The sequence below is a fragment of the Babylonia areolata genome, chromosome 26 (assembly GCF_041734735.1).
Source record: "Babylonia areolata isolate BAREFJ2019XMU chromosome 26, ASM4173473v1, whole genome shotgun sequence".
Taxonomy (NCBI): domain Eukaryota; kingdom Metazoa; phylum Mollusca; class Gastropoda; order Neogastropoda; family Buccinidae; genus Babylonia; species Babylonia areolata.
Genome location: NC_134901.1, coordinates 29860105 through 29883263, shown reverse-complemented (window position 1 = coordinate 29883263; position 23159 = coordinate 29860105). Strand labels below are relative to the sequence as shown.

At 43.3% G+C, this 23159-nt stretch overlaps 1 protein-coding gene across 1 annotated transcript in view; it reads right to left on the bottom strand.

The window, feature by feature from the left end:
- LOC143300688 (repressor of RNA polymerase III transcription MAF1 homolog) overlaps window positions 1-23159 on the bottom strand; it is a 47107-nt gene that overhangs the window by 6674 nt on the left and 17274 nt on the right. The window contains exons 4-6 of the mRNA XM_076614537.1: window positions 6847-6971; window positions 3642-3761; window positions 2381-2455 (exon numbers count right to left, since the gene is read on the bottom strand). Of these exons, the coding sequence (XP_076470652.1) occupies window positions 2381-2455; window positions 3642-3761; window positions 6847-6971 (320 nt within the window). The remainder of the gene's footprint in view (window positions 1-2380; window positions 2456-3641; window positions 3762-6846; window positions 6972-23159) is intronic.

Below are 23159 nucleotides of genomic sequence, written 5' to 3'. Positions count from 1 at the left end.
AGCACTTTATCTGGTCAGGAGATAAATCTAAGCGCTATCGCCCCAGCCATTCACACCATGACTCTTTGATTCAGAAAACTGAAAGACAAAACTGAAAACTACATGTGGACAGAAAGTTGGACTAACAGAGGACAGGACAAGGCCAGGGCAATACTACATGTGGACAGAAAGTTGGACAAACAGCAGACAGGACAAGGCCAGGGCAATACTACATGTGGACAGAAAGTTGGAGTAACAGAGGACAGGACAAGGCCAGGGCAATACTACATGTGGACAGAAAGTTGGACAAACAGCAGACAGGACAAGGCCGGGGCAATACTACATGTGGACAGAAAGTTGGACAAACAGCAGACAGGACAAGACCAGGGCAATACTACATGTGGACAGAAAGTTGGACTAACAGAGGACAGGACAAGGCCAGGGCAATACCACATGTGGACAGAAAGTTGGACAAACAGCAGACAGGACAAGGCCGGGGCAATACCACATGTGGACAGAAAGTTGGACAAACAGCAGACAGGACAAGGCCAGGGCAATACTACATGTGGACAGAAAGTTGGACTAACAGAGGACAGGACAAGGCCAGGGCAATACTACATGTGGACAGAAAGTTGGACAAACAGCAGACAGGACAAGGCCAGGGCAATACTACATGTGGACAGAAAGTTGGACAAACAGCAGACAGGACAAGGCCAGGGCAATACTACATGTGGACAGAAAGTTGGACTAACAGCAGACAGGACAAGGCCAGGGCAATACTACATGTGGACAGAAAGTTGGACAAACAGCAGACAGGACAAGGCCAGGGCAATACTACATGTGGACAGAAAGTTGGACAAACAGCAGACAGGACAATGCCAGGACAATACTACATGTGGACAGAAAGTTGATCAAACAGCAGACAGGACAAGGCCAGGGCAATACTACATGTGGACAGAAAGTTGGACAAACAGCAGACAGGACAAGGCCAGGGCAATACTACATGTGGACAGAAAGTTGGACAAACAGCAGACAGGACAAGGCCAGGGCAATACTACATGTGGACAGAAAGTTGGACAAACAGCAGACAGGACAAGGCCAAGGCAATACTACATGTGGACAGAAAGTTGATCAAACAGCAGACAGGACAAGGCCAGGGCAATACTACATGTGGACAGAAAGTTGATCAAACAGCAGACAGGACAAGGCCAGGGCAATACTATAAGTGGACAGAAAGTTGGACAAACAGCAGACAGGACAAGGCCAGGGCAATACTACATGTGGACAGAAAGTTGGACAAACAGCAGACAGGACAAGGCCAAGGTAATACTACATGTGGACAGAAAGTTGATCAAACAGCAGACAGGACAAGGCCAGGGCAATACTATAAGTGGACAGAAAGTTGGACAAACAGCAGACAGCCAGTGTATTGCACAGCAGGGGAGGGAAGAGCTGTTTTCGGAAAGAGGTCAGTTCAAAGGCCAGAGACCCGAGAGAAAACAGTGCAGAGATTGGACTTTCTTGTTGGCCTGACCTGTTTTCAGGTCAGACCTGAGAGAAAAGATGCAGAGACTGGACTTTCATCTTGGCCGAGCCAGTTTTAAGGCCAGGCCTGACAGAAATTTTCTTATTGGCTAGTCCGTTTCATTGTATTATTGTGACGTTTTGAAATGACATAACTGAACCAAAATGTTGTCATTTTTAGTTACTGTTAGTAAACACAATGTCTTTAATTCTGTTTTCTTATTATTCTTCTTTAATGAAAATGGAAAGAGATGTTTTCAATCGTCTCCTTCTGCATCTTGTCATATATATAAATGTGTGTGTGTGTGTGTGTGTGTGTGTGTGTGTGTGAAATAGAGTGGTTGCAATAACCAGTGCTAGGCGAACAATCTCATAATAATAATATTAATAGTTTATTTCTTTTGTGCCTTCCAATGATACACAATTTAGTTTTCCTAAGTGTGGAGAAGAATGATGGTGTTTCGTGTGTGTGTGTGTGTGTGTGTGTGTGCATGTCTCTGTGTGTGTACATGTCTGTCTGTGTGGCTGTGTGTGTGTCTGTATGTGTATGTGTATGCTTGTGTGTGTGTGTGTGTACACGTTCTTGCGTGTGTGTCTCTGTGTGTATGTGTGTAAATGTGTGTGTGTGTACATTTATGTGTTTCATAACAGGGACGAAGTATGGACTACTGAATGTAAAGCCATGACTGGTTAATTTTTTTGGGGGGTGTGTGTGGGCTAACACCCCCAATATATTTCTTTCATATCTAGAATCTTTGACATACAAATGCACATATAAAAAATCACATATGCACAGATAGCCATTCAAAATAGGATAATCTTCACTACACAAATCACAGGATAAAAAACAAAAAGAAAAAACAAACAAAAAACTCACTGATCAAACATCATAGCTTCAGACTGATCCATTTCCTCCATGTCGATGCCAGAATCACCAAAAAGTGCTGACCGGCTGCACACAAAATAAACAAAACACTGTATACAATGCACTGACAGCCTCAAGATTCCAAACACACACGTATCAAAACACTGTTGTCAACACTGTATCCAAGGAACTGACAGACTCAAGCTTCCACACACACACAAATCAAAACACTGTTAAGTCAGGACTGTATACGATGGACTGACAACCTCAAGTTTCCAAATGATCATGGAGTCTCCCGTCGGTCCAACGGATGAGTAGGCAGGCAGGCTTATCTGTCGGTGTGTGTCCTCATGTGGGAGAAGAGGCCGATTCTGGATGCGCAGCACTTCCCACAGGTGTTGCAAGGGAAAACGTCTCCAGAAGTTGAGCCCTGCTTCCTTCGCTCACTCTTCTCCTTAATGGCCAGCATTCTCTTGTTTTCAAACGTCTTTATGCCACTAGAGCACAGCATCCTCCAGCGACAGCGGTCAAGGGCATCAGTTTCCCAGGAAGCGATGTCTATGTCACAGGCTTTGAGGTTGTCTTCAAGGTGTCCTTGAAGCGCTTGCAGAGTCTTCCAAGTTCACGGTGGCCTTCCTTCAGCTGGCCATACAAAAGCATCTTCGGGATCCTGCTGTCTGTCATGTGGACAACGTGTCCTGTCCAGCGTAGCTGGCACTGGATCAGCAGGCTTTCGATGCTGGGCAGGCCGCTCTTCTCTAGGATCTGGAGGTTGGAGACCCTGTCTTGCCACTTTATGCCGAGGATCTTTCGTAAGCATCTCATGTGAAACTGCTCAAGTTGTTGAATGTGATGGCGATACGTCGTCCATGTTTCACAGCAGTACAACAAGGTGGTCAGCACAACAGCTCTGTAGGTTTTCATCTTGGTGCTGAGCCTGATGCCTTTGTTGTTCCACAGCCTGTTGCTGAGTCTGCCAAAGGCGGAGCTGGCCTTGGCGATGCACAGCAATCACTTCTGCATCAAGGGCTCCGTTCCAAATACATACATAAGAAAACACTTTTCAGTCAACACTGTATACAATGCACGGACACTCCAAGCTTCCAAACACACACATTTCAAAACACTGTTGTCAACACTGTATCCAAGGCACAGACACCCTCACGTTTCTAAACAAACACGTTTCAAAACACTTTAGTTTTCTACAGTCAACAGGATTGACATCTGACATGTACACAGTCAACAGGACTGACATCTGACATTCAGTCCTCACCTGGTTGCTCTGCAGGTGAAGAAGACAATGCGCTTCAACTTGCGGTTGAAGAAGAAATAGTTGAAGGACCAGATGCATCCTTCCTCTCCATACGGGTCCGAGGACAGGTCAGGGTTATAACTGAAACCACAAAGGTCAGGGTTATAACTGAAACCACAAAGGTCAGGGTTATAACTGAAACCACAAAGGTCAGTTATTGGTATGATCATTTACACAAAGGTCAGGGTTATAAATGAAACCATACAGGTCAGTTATTGGTATCATCATTTACACAAAGGTCAGGGTTATAAATGAAACCATACAGGTCAGTTATTGGTATCATCATTTACACAAAGGTCAGGGTTATAAATGAAACCATACAGGTCAGTTATTGGTATCATCATTTACACAAAGGTCAGGGCTATAAATGAAACCATACAGGTCAGTTATTGGTATGATCATTTACACAAAGGTCAAGGTTATAAATAAAACCACACAGGTCAGTTATTGGTATGATCATTTACACAAAGGTCAGGGCTATAAATGAAACCATACAGGTCAGTTATTGGTATGATCATTTAAACAAAGGTCAAGGTTATAAATAAAACCACACAGGTCAGTTATTGGTATGATCATTTACACAAAGGTCAAGGTTATAAATAAAACCACACAGGTCAGTTATTGGTATGATCATTTACACAAAGGTCAGGGTTATAAATAAAACCATACAGGTCAGTTATTGGTATGATCATTTACACAAAGGTCAGGGTTATAAATAAAACCATACAGGTCAGTTATTGGTATCATCATTTAAGCAACATACACTGCACAACTGTCAAGTAAGTATGCTGTTTAAACTCTTTCAGGATCAAGTTTCTGTGTGAAAAACACTACCCAGTGCCAAATATTTTAGATGCAACGCTCTCAGTAACAGGGTTCAATTCATGTCAAAAACAAGAGAGGCAAGGCCTTCAAGACTCACTTGTGATACACTTTAAAAAAAACCCAAACTAATCGTTAAAATGTGTTCTGTATTTGTTATTATAAAGCTTCGGGTTAAAAGAAAAAGAAAAAAGAAAAAAAAAGTCCTAACGGCAGATTCGAACCCCACGTGTTCCGCTGAGAAGAAACTGTCTTATCCATTACACTATCGTGGCTCCTTAACTGACGTTCAAAAATATAATATTTAAACATTCTTTTCTTTAAAGGGTGATAAATCGATTGCGGTATTCGCAGTGAGAACACTGTTCAAATCATATTGTTCTGGTGTGTCTTGGGCATTCAAAAAATCTTTATGGACAATTAAAAATTCTTTTTAAGTCCGCAGTAAAGGAGACGTGGCTATCGCTGCAATCACACTGCAACATTTAGCCGTTTTCTCTGGATCTAGATAGATGTACAAGTTTAGTTACACCCGGTTGACACTGTCGATTCAATTTCTCTTTTATGTTCATTCTAGTTTTATAGTTTTAAAGTTGATATGAAAATTGAGTATTTTGTTAAACTAATAACATGTAGAGCCAAGTACAAGTACTTCTAAACATTGTATGAAGTGAAAAGGACTTCATTTTGAGAAGAGTCAAGACTGGAAATTTTTGCGTTTCATCAATTCAAGGGTATTAACTCTCATGGTTTATTATTTTTAACTGTGAATTCCGACTGATTCTATGGATATCTTTATGGCAGTTTGGGGCATAATCCAGTATGTGATGCAGTGTTCACAAATCTTTCTCTGAATAAATATTTAACGGTCTCCTTCTCCAACTTTCCAACACGTTATTGTGTATTGTTGATTGAATATAGGATTGAACGGGCAGGTCAACAACTTGAAACAAAATGGTGTCATTCGCGAAGAATATGAGCACGCGCTTTAAATATGTATAAATATGTGTACGCAATTGATTTTTGCCCATGACCTTCAGGGATCAGCCAACAGATCTATAAAGTCCACTTGTCGAATTGATTTTAGTGTTTTCCGAAAAAGACCACTTGGGCGAATGAACATAGTGAAAGCCCTGTACACTGACAGTAAAACACACAAGCTTTTTATGTATTGAGTATAATTTCAAAATGTAATGTTTAAGATGAGAAAGATCAGTTTAAAGCAAATGAAGTCCCCTAGCATTAATTACAGATTAATTTCCCTTTTTTACTATCCACACCAAAACATTTGCAAAATAAATATAACTTCCATGCTTAGCAAAAGAAGTTCCTGTTTGAACAAAAAATTATAAAAATGACTGCTCTTGTTGTTGTGTCAGAATATGAGATCAAAGTGCCAAGTTTAAAGAAAAAAAACCCCAAAACACAAAAAAAACAGTAAATGCAGTTTGCATATAATTTGGCTTCTTTTTAAAAAATGTTTGTGCCCATCCCAGGGGTGCAATATTGTTTTAAACAAGATGACTGGAAAGAACTGAATTTTTCCTATTTTTATGCCTAATTTGGTGTCAACTGACAAAGTATTTGCAGAGAAAATGGCAATGTTAAAGTTTACCACGGACACACAGACAACCGAACACTGGGTTAAAACAGAGACTCACTTTGTTTACACAAGTGAGTCAAAAATACTATGGACTTGGTTTTGGGACAGCACTAACAGATGGGTTCAAAACCAGAACTTGGCACTGTACTTTGTAAGGCACCACAAAGTGAAAGGTGTGGGAGACAGCATTGACCTGTAGATGTTACAGTCCTCATGTCAATCTCCCTGTCCAGTATTTAAACAGCACAAGACAGCACTGAACTGCAGATGTTACAGTCCTTGAGATCAATCTGCAGCACAAGACAGCACTGAACTGCAGATGTTACAGTCCTTGAGATCAATCTGCAGCACAAGACAGCACTCACCTGTAGATGTTACAGTCCTTGAGATCAATCTGCAGCACAAGACAGCACTCACCTGTAGATGTTACAGTCCTTGAGATCAATCTGCAGCACAAGACAGCACTGAACTGCAGATGTTACAGTCCTTGAGATCAATCTGCAGCACAAGACAGCACTGAACTGCAGATGTTACAGTCCTTGAGATCAATCTGCAGCACAAGACAGCACTGAACTGCAGATGTTACAGTCTGAGATCAAGTCCTTGAGATCAATCTGCAGCACAAGACAGCACTCACCTGTAGATGTTACAGTCCTTGAGATCAATCTGCAGCACAAGACAGCACTCACCTGTAGATGTTACAGTCCTTGAGATCAATCTGCAGCACAAGACAGCACTCACCTGTAGATGTTACAGTCCTTGAGATCAATCTCCCCATCCAGAGCCAACCACAGTTGCTGTTTCAGGGCACCAAACTGGTCACCTGCTGTCGCAAACAGCTGGGTGTCCACTGCCGTCATCACAGCCTGAACACAAAATCAATTCAATCAATCAATACAGCCTGATCATAGCAATATCAATTCAATCAATCAATACAGCCTAAACACAGCAAAATCAATTCAATCAATCATTACATCCACTTATCACTGCAAAATCTGTTCACTCAATCATTCAATGAAAGAATAAACATGTTCATCCTCATGTATGCGTATTCAGAGTGGTGTTTGAGATGTGATCATTCACTTGAAAGGCCACACAGTGACACTGCTCTGATTGTTTGGTTCAGCTAATCACTATGGAACTCTGTGTTTAGAATAGTATAGTTGGGTTCAGCTACTTACTATGGGACTCCATGTTTAGAGTAGTACTGTTTGGTTCAGCTGTTTACTATGGGACTATGTTTAGAGTAGTATTGTTTGGTTCAGCTGTTTACTAGAGAACTGTGTTTAGAGTAGTATAGTTTGGTTCAGCTGTTTACAATGGAACTGTGTTTAGAGTAGTATTGTTTAGTTCAGCTATTTACTATGGAACTCAGTGTTAAGAGTAATATTGCTTGCTTCAGCTATTTACTATGGAACTGTGTTTAGAGTAGTATTGTTTGGTTTAGCTATTTACTTATTGTTTGGTTATGCTATTTACTATGTGTTTAAAGTAGTGTTGTTTGGTTTAGCTATTTACTATGTAACTATGTGTTTAGACTTAGAGTAGCATTGTTTGGTGTGTTTTTTTAACTATTTCTATGGAACAACAAAAAAGTCATTCAAACTAATGTTTCCAGCATTCTAGTTCAATAGTTACTAAAAACAAACCCTTAAATTATCAGTATCAAGAAAAAAATCAAAACTTTATTGAAATGGTGTTGGTTTGTGCCAAGTATATCTTGTACAAGCCACATTAAAGTCTCTCCCATGTATCTGTCAGATCTTAATGCTTCAGCATAACTTCCTCTACTTTTCCGTTTGAGTTTGGATTGTCAACATGTTTGTATCTAATACAAGGTTCCAGTCTCAACCAATAACTATATTCTGTCAACTAACTTTGTTCATGTGTTCTATACCTTTTCCAATTATCATTTGTCAAAGTAGCCTTTTCAGTGGCCAAGCAAACGTGGGATAGGTTTACACAGTGTTTTTGTCATGCATGAGTCAGTGCACAATATGTTGTATGCCTGACAGACCACTCTGTACATAAAATTTATCTGCTGTGTTGTATTGAGTGCTGCACTGTCTGTGTAACTGTGTGTTGTAGAATTCTACACCGTACTGTCAATTTTTCATGTTCTCTTCTGCTTCATGACAATACACAGCTACATTACACACAGTGTGTGAGAAAGAAAATTAATCATGGGTATATATAATTGAGGATGGGAGGGGGGCGGGGGGGTGGGGTGGGGGGGGGGGGGGGTGGCAGAGGGGCAAATGCATGCCTGTGTTCCATATCAATGTTTCAGATCAAAACACAGGCTGTGTTTTACGTGTACTACACTGGGGGAAGACAAAGTGTGCAAATAAACCAGTACTTCAATGACAACTTGCCACACCTTTAGACAGATCGACAGACAGAGAGAGAGACAGAGTGAGAGAGAGACAGAGTGAGAGACAGAGTGAGAGAGAGACAGAGTGCGAGAGAGACCGAGAGATAACAATAACGATAACAATCTTTTATTCAGATTAAGGCCAAAGCCCCTTACTGAAGGGAGTCATACAAGAAAATAAATAAAGAAAATGACTTGGCACAATAAACCAACATCACAAAACAACCAAAAGTAGCTTATACAATACTCAACAACATTCACAAAATAACTATTCGAAGTCTCTTCAATGCTTTATATAAGTATATGGCCAAGTTTGTTTGTTGTTTTTTTTGTTTTGTTTTGTTTTGTTTTGTTTGTTTGTTTTTTTGTTTTGAGTAAGCTCATGTTCTGACAACATGAGCAAATTAAATCTAAAAGCACAGGGATCTTTAAAATATTTAGGTTGAATTAATCTTTGTCTGAGGTCACTCAAAGCAGGGCAATATAACAAAAAATGCAATTCATCTTCCCTACCCAGGTTACACAATCGACAGGTATATATATATATAAATATTAACTCCTGCTACAGTATCTGAAACTGTGAACAGCAATATTAGAAACACCAAATCTAAATTTTGTCAGTGCACTTTTTATACATCTGTTTATTTCCATCCCAATATATGGTTCAGTCCCCTGCGAAGTTTTGAAGAGTCTAAACTGCACAAATCTGTTGAAGGCTCACAAGGCAAAAGTGTCAGTGGCGCAATGAACGGTGCCAGTTTAAAATGCATGTGCAGTGTAGAATTGGAGCATGGCACTGTTATGTGTTGGCTGCACGGAAAAGATTTAAACCTAACACATTTTACTGTAAATGACATGCGGAATGAAAGGAGTATTCGCACATTACCATTGAATTGTTTTGCTTGTAAACATGTTGAAGATGAAGGTGTGCTTACTTTATCATCTGATGTGAATGATGACGTGTGTTTTGATGAAGTTGTTGTTTTTGATCCTATGCTACACAGTGATGAAGTTGTGATGTTGACAGGTCATTGCAGAGATGTTTATATTTCTTGTGAAAAAAATGTCAGTGACAAGGAGTGTGTTACCAGTTGCAGATCTGACATGGATGTTATCAGGGAGTTTGGGGAGTTAAACACTGAGTGTGATGGTGAACTGGGGAAGTTATTGATATTGGTGGTGATTGTGATGACATGAGGTTAAACACTGAGTGTGATGGTGTGACTGGGGAAATGATTGATATGGGTGGTGATTGTGATGACATGAGGTTAAACACTGAGTGTGATGGTGTGACTGGGGAAATGATTGATATGGGTGGTGATTGTGATGACATGACGAGGTTAAACACTGAGTGTGATGGTGTGACCGGGGAAATGATTGATATGGGTGGTGATTGTGATGACATGAGGTTAAACACTGAGTGTGATGGTGTGACTGGGGAAATGATTGATATGGGTGGGGACTGTGATGACATGATGAGATTAAACACTGAGTGTGATGGTGTGACCGGGGAAATTACTGATATGGGTGGTGTTTGTGATAACATGATGAAATTTAACAATGATGGTGATTGTGTGACTGAGGATGGTACTGAACATGAAAATGTGGATGGTAACACACTTGTGATGATGGAAGGAATTACTGATGATGAGAAAAATAAGAATGATTCTTTACATTTGGATGGTGTAAACAATAGTTTAGTGACATGTGAAATTGTTTGTGAGAAAGAATGTGTGGGAGAAAATGATGGTAGACAGGTGAATAAGACGGGAGGGGATAGTTTTATAAATCAAAATTTGGGAAACTTGGAGTCTTCTATAAATAGCGCTTCATTTCTTCACTGGAATATTTGTGGATTGTTATTCAAATTAGATAATTTAAGTTTTGTTCAATATGTTTCATCGTTTGATTTCGCCTGTCTTGTAGAAACGTTTGTTGAAAAGTTTGAGTCTTGTATTTTTAAAAACCATAAAGTGTATGTCAAACCTGCAATCAAAATAACATGGCAAGGGAGATGCTCAGGTGAAATAATTTGTCTTATACATAAAACTTTACTTCCTTATGTCAAGTATATTGATTGTGACAATAATTATTGTATGACATTTAAGTTGGATGAAAGTTTTTTTGGTTTCACTAAAAATGTTTTGCTTGTGTGTACGTATATTCCTCCTGAGTATGCACCATATTATAATATGTGTGGTTTTGACAATGGCATTGATATGTTGGAAGAGTGTATTTTAGAGAAACTGTTGTCTTTAGATGATGTTGATTTATTATTATGTGGAGATATGAATTCTAGAAGTTCGAATTATCCCCTGAAATAATAAATGAAAGTGAAACTTACATCTGTCACAAAAATAATAGTAATATAATGAGTAGAAATTCTGAAGATAAGGTACTGAATTCTTAGGGAAAAAGATTACTTAGCATGTGCACTGTATTTGGACTGACCTTTCTCAACGGTGTATGTAATGGTGACCTTGAAGGTTGTTTCACATACATTTCTGATTCAGGATCCAGTATCAATGATTACTTCATTACATCTGTCAATCTTTTTTAATCCTTAAAGGTAACACAAGTAACAGAAAGATTTGAATCTGATCACTTACCTCTTGCATCGTATGTTAAGAATCAGTCTCTAAGGCAATGTGATGATAATTCTATTAATGATATGAATCCTTCTATGATAAACTATTGTTGGAAGTCTGTTTATTTTCACCATTTCTCCTTTTCTATGAAATCAAATGAAGTATAAGAGAAGTTGTATGTAGCAGAAAACCTTATTCATGTTGACGTAAATAAAGCTTTGGATATGTTCAGACTGTTAGAGAACAAGCTGAGTTTATGAAAAAACGGGTATTTCTTTATTAAAAAGTTGAAGTTAATAATTGGTTTGATCATGAATGTAAAGTGGAGAGATGATGGGTACAAAGATTATTGAGGGCATATAGGAAAACACTGGATAAAGATGATCGCATTTTATTTTGTACTGCTAGACATGAGTATTTAAAATCTAAACAAGAGGAAAAAGAAAGAATATAATAAATCATTAGTAAAAGAAATTCTGGAGTTCTGGGACACAATGCACAAAATTTCAAAAAAGAAAACACAACCTTTAAATGATATTTCTATATAGAAATGGTTTAGCCAATTTAAACATGTGTTAGAAGTTAATGAGGAAGAGGAGGTGGCTGATAATATGTATGTGGAAAAAGACAGAGAAAATATTGCACTGGACAGACCTATATCTCAAGAAGAAGTAATTCTTGCTATTAGAAAAATAAAAAATGGTAAGTCTGCTGGTCCACATGGGATGATTATTGAGTTTTTCAAAAATGGGATATTACTGTTAACCTTTTAGTAAAGCTTTTTAATTTTTTGTTTGATACTGGGGTTCATCCAAACAACTGGACATGTAGGGGGGACGAGGTGGTAAGGGGTGGTTGTGTCATGCACCCATGTAGACTGTACCACACTCATGTCCAATTCTCCATTCAATTTTTTATTCAATTTCATACCAAAACTTAGCAAAAAAACAAGAAGAAAAAAAACTCTAAAAAAAAACACCCTGAAAGAAAAGAAACAAAACATAACAAACATAACAGCAATGAAACAAAAGGGTATACCATGTCTACATGATCATGGCAAATTAATGGTGACTAAACAAAGGAAATTATTACCATGTCCACATGATTATGGCAAAACATTATAAAACCAAGAACAACATCTACCATGTCCACATGATCATGGCAAATTAACAGTGATTAAAGAAATATTACCATGTCCGCATGATCATGGCAACACATTATAAAACAAGAACATCTACCATGTCCACATGATCATGGCAAAAAAAGGCAATTAAATAAATATTACCATGTCCACATGATCATGGTAAAATAATAGAAAAATCAAGAAACAGCATCAACCATGTCCACATGATCATGGTGAAATAATATCAATGAAGCAAAACATCTGCCATATCCACATGACCATGGCAATTTAATCATGATTACACAAAATTACATATTTATCATCAAAACATACTGCATTACAGAAAACATAAAAAAAAGGAATTACTTTCAGTTTGAAGGAACTCGCAGCAAATGAGCGAGCAATTGGTGGAATTTTTTCACAGATAAAATCATGGAATTCTGTGAAATTCTTCCACAGACAATCATATCAACACATAAAATCAAAACCATAATCAAGATGTTTTCTTGATTAGCAAGGGGTTGGTAGCTATGTGTTTTCCTAAATATCAAAAATAATATTCAATGTATGGGGCCTTGTTAACACAACCCCATAATGAGTCCTTAAAACAACAGCAATAAACAAACACACACAAAAATACTAACACACCTCACGACTGAGATGTTCCAACAGGCACTCGTGCCCGCTGCCTGTCAGCCTCACGCACACATTCTGCCAGTGAACCTAAGTCACTGAAAACAAGTTGACAATCATCAGCACCTAAAATCACTAGTCCAGATCTCAACATAACTGGACATTAGGGAACAAACAAGCCATCGGAAACCTGCTATACAAAGGAACATTACTTCGATCTCAGCTTAGCACAACGCTCTCTCTCACACACACACACTCAGATTCTTCGTCGGCGACACCATCTTTATGCTGACGTTCACTTAGCAAAAAATATCATTCCTGGCTAAACTACAGCAAATAATACAGTTTAAACAGTACACAAAAAGAAATTGAACGTTCACCATCTCTCAGCATTTTTACAACATAGAATACTTATATTTTTCTGGTTCGAAATGTCTGTTTCATGCTTCAGAACTGTGTTTATACCAGAAGGTCACAAAATAACCTTGACACATGAACCCTAGGCCCAGTGTGTATTGCCATACTGAAAATCTTAACGGACAACAACCAGCCTATAAACTATCAGTTCTTCTTGAGTTGCAAATGAAATGAAATTATGGTGCTTAGAGCCTCGCCGACCACTAAGGCCATCTCAAGGCTATCGCCGCGTCAATTACTACTACAAGGCTAAAAAAAACAACCAATCAAAACGAGTCACCACTTCAAACTTTCCACTCCAAAGTTAAAAAAAAACTTCCATAGTTTAAAACCTTCAAATCTGATTAAAAAGGTTCACTTCTTTTAAGAAGTCCATCAGCGCCCACGGAGGGACATTACGAAACAAAGTCTTCAAAGAAACCGCCGTGTAATGTCTGCGTCTAACGTCATGCAGATCCCAACAGTCAAGGAGCACGTGTTTCACGGTGAGAGGCTCGTCACAGGGAACGCATCGAGGGGCCTCCTCCCCCTTCAACAAGTAAGAATGAGTAAAAAAAGTGTGCCCCGTACGCAGTCTGCACAGCACAGATTCCTCCTTTCTGTTCTTCACCCCCGAAGGGAGGGTCTCCCCCAGGTCCGGACGGATCTGGAAGAGCTTGTTGTCCATCTGGGTGTTCCACTTCTCTTGCCAAAGATCCTTAACGTAAGTATTGACCTTCCGCTTCATGTCTGTATAGGGTACCAAGGATCTGGACAATTCTTTCTTTACAGCGTTCCTGGCCAGCAGGTCCGCCCTTTCGTTACCACGAATGCCAACATGTCCGGGAACCCAGGCCAACACAACCTCGTATCCTTTCTTCGTTGCGAGAGTAAAAGTTTCATAAAATTCCAGCAGTTTGGGATGAGTGATATTCCTGCAGGCGATCGCCTCCAGGGCTGATAAGGAGTCGGAAAAGATCATGAATCTCTTCTGTTTGGAAGAGAGAACCATTTTTAACCCCAGGACCAGTGCGGTCAGTTCCGCGGTGTATACCGAGCTGTCAGACAGGATGTGTTCCGTTGAGGGCCGGTCAGGAAAGGCGGGACAGAACGCAGATGCGGCGACTCCGTCCTCTGACTTGGAACCGTCAGTGAAGATGCCTTGAAAGGTGGGGAATTTGTGGCACAGTTCCGAAAAGTAGGTTCTGTAGGCCAGAGAACTGGTGGTGTCCTTACGGTATGAGGCCAGATCGAATCGGACCTCAGGTGTTGTAAAGGTCCACGGGGGGCTGTCAGGGAACTTAGAGAAATCTGAGATGCCACCGACATCCAGATCGGCATTTTCCAAGTGCGGCTGAATGCGGAGTCCGAGAGGAGGTATGCAGTTTGGGTTGTCTGTAAATTTCTTATCGAAAGGGTTGTTGAATACAGCATCGTAAGCAGGGTTTGTAGGTTCCGAAAACAATTTCAAATAATAGTTCAGGGTCAGCTTCAGTCTGCGGTTGGAAAGAGGCGGTTCCCCCGCCTCTGCGTACAGGCTGTGCACAGGGGTGGTGCGGAAAGCACCCAAGCTGAGACGGAGCCCTTGGTGGTGTACAGGGTCCAACAGTTTCAGGTAGGACGGTCTGGCCGAGCCGTATACAACACTTCCATAATCCAGTTTGGACCGGACCAGGGCTCTGTAGAGGTGCAAGAGAGTCCTCTTATCAGCACCCCAGTTCGTGTGTGCCACAACTCGGATGATGTTCAGGGCTTTTAGGCAAGATATTTTCAGCTGTTTAATGTGGCTGAGAAAATTCAGCTTCTGATCGAAGACGACCCCTAGAAATCTGGCTTCCTTGACCGCCGGGATGGTGGATGTTCCCAGACGGATTTCAGGGTCCTGATAGAATTGGCGAAAATTATGAAAGTGGATGCATTCAGTTTTGGAGGACGAAAATGTGAAGCCATTCTCCTCTGCCCAACACTGGATTTTGTTGACGCAGAGCTGAAGCCGTCGCTGGATGCTGGCGTACGTGCTGCCGGTTGCATATAAAGCAAAATCATCCACGAACAGCGAGCTGTCCGATCCTTTCTGAACGGATTGAACGATGTCATTAATTTTGATGCTGAACAGAGCCGGCGACAGGATGCTCCCCTGCGGGACACCCAGCTCCTGCTCGTGAATGTCGGACAGGGTGGTGCCGACTCTCACCTGGAATTGTCTGTCTTGTAAAAAATTGTGGATAAACTGAGGCAGGTGTCCTCGGAAGCCGAGCTTGTGCAAGTCGGAAAGAATACCAAATTTCCACGTGGTATCGTAAGCTTTCTCCAGGTCAAAAAATATGGCCACCACATGTTGTTTGTTGACGAAAGCATTTCTTATCGTGGTTTCCAGACGAACCAGATGGTCAACGGTAGAGCGATGCTTGCGGAAACCGCACTGTTCCTTCGCCAGAAGGCCGTCGGTCTCTAGTTTCCACATCAGTCTACCGTTGACCATCTTCTCCATCAGTTTGCAGACGCAGCTGGTCAGTGCAATTGGGTGGTAGTTGGAGGGGTTCGAGGGGTCTTTTCCCGGTTTCGGCAGCGGGATTATGAGGGCTTTCCGCCAGGAGGGTGGAAAGAAGCCTGTGACCCAGATGTGGTTATAAACTTTAAGCAGGGTGTCCAGACAGGTTTGGGGAAGGTGCTTTAGGAGTTTATAATGGACTTCGTCCATTCCTGGACAGGAATCCGTACAGGTCTGAAGGGCAGATTTAAGTTCGTTCATTGTGAAAGGAAGGTTGTAATTCTCTGTGTTGTTGGAAAAGAAGTTACATGGTGTTTTTTCTGACAGGTTTTTGGTTTTAAGAAAGCGAGCAGATTTGTTAGCAGATTTCGAGTTCTGTTCTATTGTGGAGGCAAGCAAATTGGCAACTGCTTTCTTCTCTGTGACCAGAGCGTCTGAAAGTTTAAGATGGTGGAAGGTCGGGCATGCGTTTTTGCCCTTAATTCTTTTTAAAACCCTCCACACTTTCTTCTTGGGTGTGTTGGAGGTTAAGGAAGAGCAGAAATCTCTCCAAGACTTCCTCTGGCTCTTTTTAAAAACATACCTGGCTTTCGCCCTCAGCTGTTGATGGGTTCGAACGCTATCGGACTCCGGTCTCCGAAAGACGCGTCGCTGCGCTCTCTTCCGAGACTTGCGGGCCTCCCGACATTCCGCGTTGAACCAGGGCGTTCTAGGGACCTGAGGCTTGGAGGTAGACGATGGGGCTGCTGCTTTGGCGCAATCTAAAACGATCCGAGTCAGAGCGTCAGCAGGGTCCTTGCTTTTCAATACTGTTTCTTCCTGCAGCTCCGCTCTTATCTTGGTGGTAAAAAAACTCCAGTCTGCTTTGTTGTAGTACAGGCGGTCAGGCAGAGAGTCACCTTCTCCATCTGTGGGGCGGAGGACGACAGGAAAGTGGTCACTCCCGTGCAGATCGTCGTGCACTTTCCACTCGTAGTCCAGGACCAACGATGGATCGCAGACCGACAGATCTAAACACGAGAGCTTTCCAGAGGACAGATGCAGGTAAGTGGGAGACTTGTCGTTAAGACAGCACAAGTCCATGTCAGAGAGAAGGTTTTCTAAGAGAAGACCTCGGGCTGATGTCATCTCACTTCCCCAGAGCGGGGAGTGTCCGTTGAAGTCGCCCAACAGTAAAAACGGACGTGGGAGCTGGTCGACCAGGTTCATGAGGTCCTGCCTCAGAACACGGACGGAAGGGGGAAGGTAGAGAGAGCAGACAGTGATGGTTTTCTCGAGCGTGACTCTGACTGCCACCGCCTGTAAAGGGGTGCTTAAAAGAACTGTACTGTATAAAAGGGACTTTCGAATAAAAAGAGCGACACCTCCCGTCAACCCCTCCTGCTTCGGTTGAGCGGGTTTAAAAACGGAGTTAAAACCAGAGAGAGATAAAACCTTGCCATCTCTTTGCAGAGTCTCCTGCAGTGCCAGCACTGAAGGTTTCAAAGCACGACAAAGCAGCTGGAGTTCCTGGAAGTTGGCATAGAATCCCCGGATATTCCAGTGGATCACTGCCATTAAAAAGGGTTTGTTTTTTTTAAAAATAAAGCAGCAGCCTATTCCATGGCTACCCCCTGCTCCTCCACTTGCGGTGGCTCAAGGTCCGCCAGGATGGAATATTTGTTTTTTGACATAAATTTTTCGGGTTCCGACCAGGTCGGAATATCCACCACCTCGGCCCCTCCCGATCCCGCCGTGGCCGCAGCCCTCCCCTCCTTGAGTTTTGGAGGTGCGGGGGGCTTCCGGCCACTTCCGCCAGCCCGAGGGCCAGGCAGACGAGAGGCGGGGCGAGGGGGGCCGGGGGGTGGGGTGGGGCGGGAGGCGGACAACGTGCCTCCGCCCGAGGCTTTTCTCTCCCGCCCAGCAGCCCCTGAGGACTGCCGCGCAGGATGGGAAGGGGTGGACACAGCGCCTCCACCCAAGGCCAACGGTTCCGACGAGGCAGTTAAGTCGTCCGTCTGCGTTCCTGTGGACGTCGTCTGGACCGCGACGTCCACCGTCCTGGATCTGACGACAGAGGCATACGACGCCTTAGGCGACGCGGCCTCCACCTGTTTCCTTGCCTCAAAGAAGGAAATTTTCTGTTCTGTCTTGACTTTCTGGATTTGTTTTTCTTTCTTCCAGGCGGGGCAGTCCTTCGATGAGGACGGGTGGCCACCTCCGCAGTTCGCACACAGGGCTGCACTGACGCAATCGCCCTGGTGCGCCGCCTTCGAACAGGTGCCACACGCCTCTTCCTCCTTACATCTGTCTCTCACGTGTCCGAATTTCTGACACTTAAAGCATCTCAGAGGGGACGGTACGTACAGGCTGACATTAACTAGCAGGTATCCGACCCGAATGTCCTTGGGGACATCCGGGCAGCAGAAGGTGAGGAAGAAAGTGTTGGTCGGGACTCTGTCCGACCCCTTCCTCACCGTCACCCTGTACACATCGGTCACTCCCTGAGAGGACAGTTCGCTCTTGATCTCGGCCTCAGACACACCTTTCAACTCCGGGCATCTGATGACTCCCTTTGAGCAGTTGAGACCTTTGTGAGGGGAAATCTGCCCTATCCACGAAAGTGGTCGCCTTGAGAAGGAGCTGTGTCTGTCTTTTGGATTCTGTCTGTACTAAAAACGCTCCGCTCCTCAGCCTCTTGATGGATCTGAGCGATCCTGCCAGACACTGAAAGCCCTTCTGGACAGCGAAGGGGCTGAGAGCCGACAAGGGCTTGTCGTCATCAGCGCCCTCCATCACTAGCCACGATGGCCAAAAACCAGAGGTCTCGACGACCTCCGACTCAGAGTCTGAGTCGTCCGTTCCCTGTCGTCGTCTTTTTCCGAGTTTGGGGGGGTGTATTTGTTTAGGATTCATGTTGAAAGAAAAATGTGAATTCATCCCTCCCTTACCCACCCACCATGGGGTCCGACTTAGGGGCCAGGGTCAAGGGAACACCAGCTTGACCCCTTCCAGGTTTCGGGAGGGATATACAACCAGCAGCCCAGCTCCAACGTGCTCCCCCCCGATCATGCCCAGCTCCCGGGGACAGAGAGCCGAGCACTACGGGGGTTACCTTCGTCAGCCACTAAACTGCCAGTCTTGACCCAGCCCCACGAAGGGGTAGCCGATTGACACACACGGGCCAATGTGTGCCGCCTGTCTTAGGAGAGGTCCGAGCCAAAGGGATGTGTTGACAGCAGCGTGCTCTCTCAATCCCCAGGATCTCATTCCCCTCCATCACAGGTCGCGCCGCACGGCAAACACGGCGGGCCTAAAGAAGGCCGCAGAGAAAAAAAGAATGTGGAAAAGAAGGCTTGATGGGGAGCTGAGGACAGAAAAGAGGCGGTAAAAAGAAGAACAAAGAATAGCGAAAGGGACAGTGGGTCACATTTAGTTTGGGCCTCACTCACGACCTGTTCGGCATGGGAAGCCCTATCAGGGGCATCAGTACAAAACCACCACTTATTCAGCCCTAACAGCTACGATGGCTATGTAGGCTGTCAATTAAGACCTGGGACCAGAGCACCAAACCCCAAGAAGCACTGATGCCCCCGCCGACATAGCTCGCTCGATCACTGGCCACTAAGCCTCCCGACCACGACAAGGTAGTGACCCTCCCGGGAGTGGGTCAGGAGTCTTGAGTTGCAAGAAGTTGCAGCAAAAAATTAATTACATGTAAGGGAAAGAGTCTTCTCTTGAAATGAACTAGCTATATCACTGACTAGAAACCATTCATAATAAAGTGAACATTTAACAATCTTTTATAAATAACATAGCTCTTCCATGATAATTTATGTCACAAGAAAAACAACAACAAAATTATTCTCCATGAAAGTCTGTATGAGACTTGCAAGCAAAAGACATTTAATATAGCAGCATACAGAATAAAAATGAACAGCACTCTTTAGTAATATCTAATAATTCCTGGCAGGCAAATTTTCCAAGTCAGACTTTCTCCTAAATAGTATGCCATAAAATGATTTTCTTAACAATAGAAAAACAAAATTCAATCTTCAACCAAACAAGTGGTGTGTAAGTTGTTGGTTGTCCTGCAGAAAACCAAGACCGAATTACATCAGGGAAAATTCTCACATACCCCAGTCTCTCCCTTTCCACAAAGCACCTGCTTGCTCTGTGATGTTGTCTCTCCAGTGGTTGGAGCCAAAGTGACCCAGAGCTCTAAGAAGATGCCCAAGGTACTATTTTCATCCTTCCTCAACACACTGTAGTACCCTCAGATTCAGTCCCAACAATACTATTATTCACAAAATAATAAACATAAAATTTTCTGAAACTAAAACCTAAAACAAAAAAATGAAAAATTCTTACCAACTAGGCCAAATTAGGTTGGTATACAAGAGTAAAGAAAGATATTCCTACACTTCTAATGGTGGGAAAATCAACAAGGGACACTTACAACCCCTCATTAATTTGTTCTAGACATTCCAAGACATTATTCAACTTGGGTCCCTGATAGCTCTGAGGTATGAGCCAAGTGGTTAAGGGAGATAACCTAGCCCTTCCACTCAGTTCAGCACAGTTGGTAACAAAACATTCCTGCTGCACATGAGAGGCCAATTTATTGTCCTCTCACATTCTTCCCCGCTAATGATTTTGTGGTCCCCACAAAACGACAGACACATCAAACAGACCTGCCAACTTATGGTCTGTGCACGCAGAATAATAGTATAAAATTTAAAAAGTTATTTGGAAGCAACCATGCTCAGTGCACCAGAAAATACAAAACAATAGCGCAACCACCTAAACAAAATGAAAAGAAACATTCCCATCATCACTGCTCAAGCTCCACTCGGTCATTATGCAGCCACTTAATTGCTATGATGCCTTAGGATGGGTTTCAGCCAGAACTAAGGATCAACTCACAAAAAGAACCATGAAGCAGAAAGTACATCATCCACACACAATATGACTCCAAGGTCTTCCTGACCCCCTCAGAGTACCCTACGTGACTCCTTGGTCTTCCTGACCCCCTCAGAGTACCCTATGTGACTCCTTGGTCTTTCTTCCTGACCCCCTCAGAGTACCCCATGTGACTCCTTGGTCTTCCTGACCCCCTCAGAGTACCGACCCCCTCAGAGTACCCTATGTGACTCCTTGGTCTTTCTTCCTGACCCCCTCAGAGTACCCTGCGTGACTCCTTGGTCTTCCTGACCCCCTCAGGGAGTACCCTATGTGACTCCTTGGCCTTTCTTCCTGACCCCCTCAAAGTACCCCATGTGACTCCTTGGTCTTCCTGACCCCCTCAGAGTACCGACCCCTCAGAGTACCCTACATGACTCCTTGGTCTTTCTTCCTGACCCCCTCAGAGTACCCCATGTGACTCCTTGGTCTTCCTGACCCCCTCAGAGTACCGACCCCCTCAGAGTACCCTATGTGACTCCTTGTCTTCCTGACCCCCTTAGAGTACCCTATGTGACTCCTTGGTCTTTCTTCCTGACCCCCTCAGAGTACCCCATGTGACTCCTTGGTCTTCCTGACCCCCTCAGAGTACCCCACGTGACTCCTTGGTCTTCCTGACCCCCTCAGAGTACCCCATGTGACTCCTTGGTCTTCCTGACCCCCTCAGAGTACCCTATGTGACTCCTTGGTCTTTCTTCCTGACCCCCTCAGAGTACCCCATGCGACTCCTTGGTCTTCCTGACCCCCTCAGAGTACCCCATGTGACTCCTTGGTCTTCTTGACCCCCTCAGAGTACCCTATGTGACTTCTTGGTCTTCCTGACCCCCTCAGAGTACCCCATGTGACTCCTTGGTCTTCCTGACCCCCTCAGAGTACCCTATGTGACTCCTTGGTCTTTCTTCCTGACCCCCTCAGAGTACCCCATGCGACTCCTTGGTCTTCCTGACCCCCTCAGAGTACCCCATGTGACTCCTTGGTCTTCTTGACCCCCACAGAGTACCCCATGTGACTCCTTGGTCTTCCTGACCAGACACTGCAAGACAATAGCGCTTGGCGTGTTTCAGTGAACATTATGACCCAGGCTTTTAAGCCATATGTGGTCACAAAATACCCAAACACTATCCCTTGCGCACAACAAACCAGGCAAACACAACCATAAGTGAAATAAAACAAAGCAGTGTCCTTGGAAGCAAAAAAGAAAGTCCTCCCTCAGTACAACTTGCAGGGATCAGTAAACAATCAAGCATGAATATAATGACACAACATTATGGTAACACTGAAGAAATACAGAGAAAAATCATTTACTGTCATTAATCAAGTACTACCCATCGGATACCGCAACACAACCAATGCCAACATAACCATAGGCAGAGCAAGTCTCACCTTCCTGACAACTTGCATGGACCCAGCATAACCACTGTAACACAGCAATCTACTGACACCTCCAATAAAATAAAAATTTAAAAAAAAGTAAAGAGCAAACCATGTCAATAAAAAAAAACAACCAAGACAACAAACCAATAACAATAAAACAACAAACCAACCAACCAATCAATCAGCAGTGATTCCACTCAAGATACTTCTCTTTTCAGTATCTGCTTTGCCATCTCGGAGGAATGCCTTTATTTGCCCGAGTGAAACGCCGCGGCCTCAAGGGAGATGGCTCTATAGAAGCAGCTGCTGGACCTTGCATCAGTTTATCATCTGCCTTCCCCTTGGGGCTACTGTCTTGGCCTCCCAACCCAGCTGGCTGGCTGGGGTGTCTAGAGACACCAGAAGGCGGCAAAATGATGTGCCATTCCAGATACACAACGGCTTCTGGTACAGACTGTTCTGTGGCCACATGGTCCCGTGTTCCCATGGGTTTCATATGCACCGGAGGGAAATAACATTTCAACTCTGAACAAGTGGCCCTCTTTTCCTCTCCAATTCCAACCCATGGGCCAAATGACAAATGGCCCTTCATTCTTGCCAGGGACACTAGTGACCTTGAAAACCCATTCACCCCAGAAGTCCTTGATTTTGTGACGGGTCCTATTGGGTTGCAGGGTAACCACAAGATCTCTTGGCTTCAAGTCAGGGAACATTCTGCTTCCACAATGGGCTTCCTTTCTTTTCAAAACATCTTGGAGGAGATGCTTCCCCACTTTTCCATGAGCCAGTCAGAGTCTTTTCAAGTGGTCCCCTAGCCATTGAGTGGGCATCACAGCTCTCCACTCTTTCTCTTCCTTTCCTAGGAAGTGCCCTGCTGTTCTTCAGCCATGGTCAACAAAGCAACAGACTAAAAAACTAATTATACTATCAATAACTAAGAAAACAAATCAACATCATTAGCTTCACCAACAAAATCAGAAATCTAAAGTCTGAGAAAATAAACACAACACAACTCCAACAACCTCAAGCTGATCCACAGCTATTCATGTCATACTTTCAATTATCCTTGTCAGGTCAGGGGCATAGCCCTTGCTACTGGTACCATGTAACCCAGTACTACCTGCTGCATGTGAA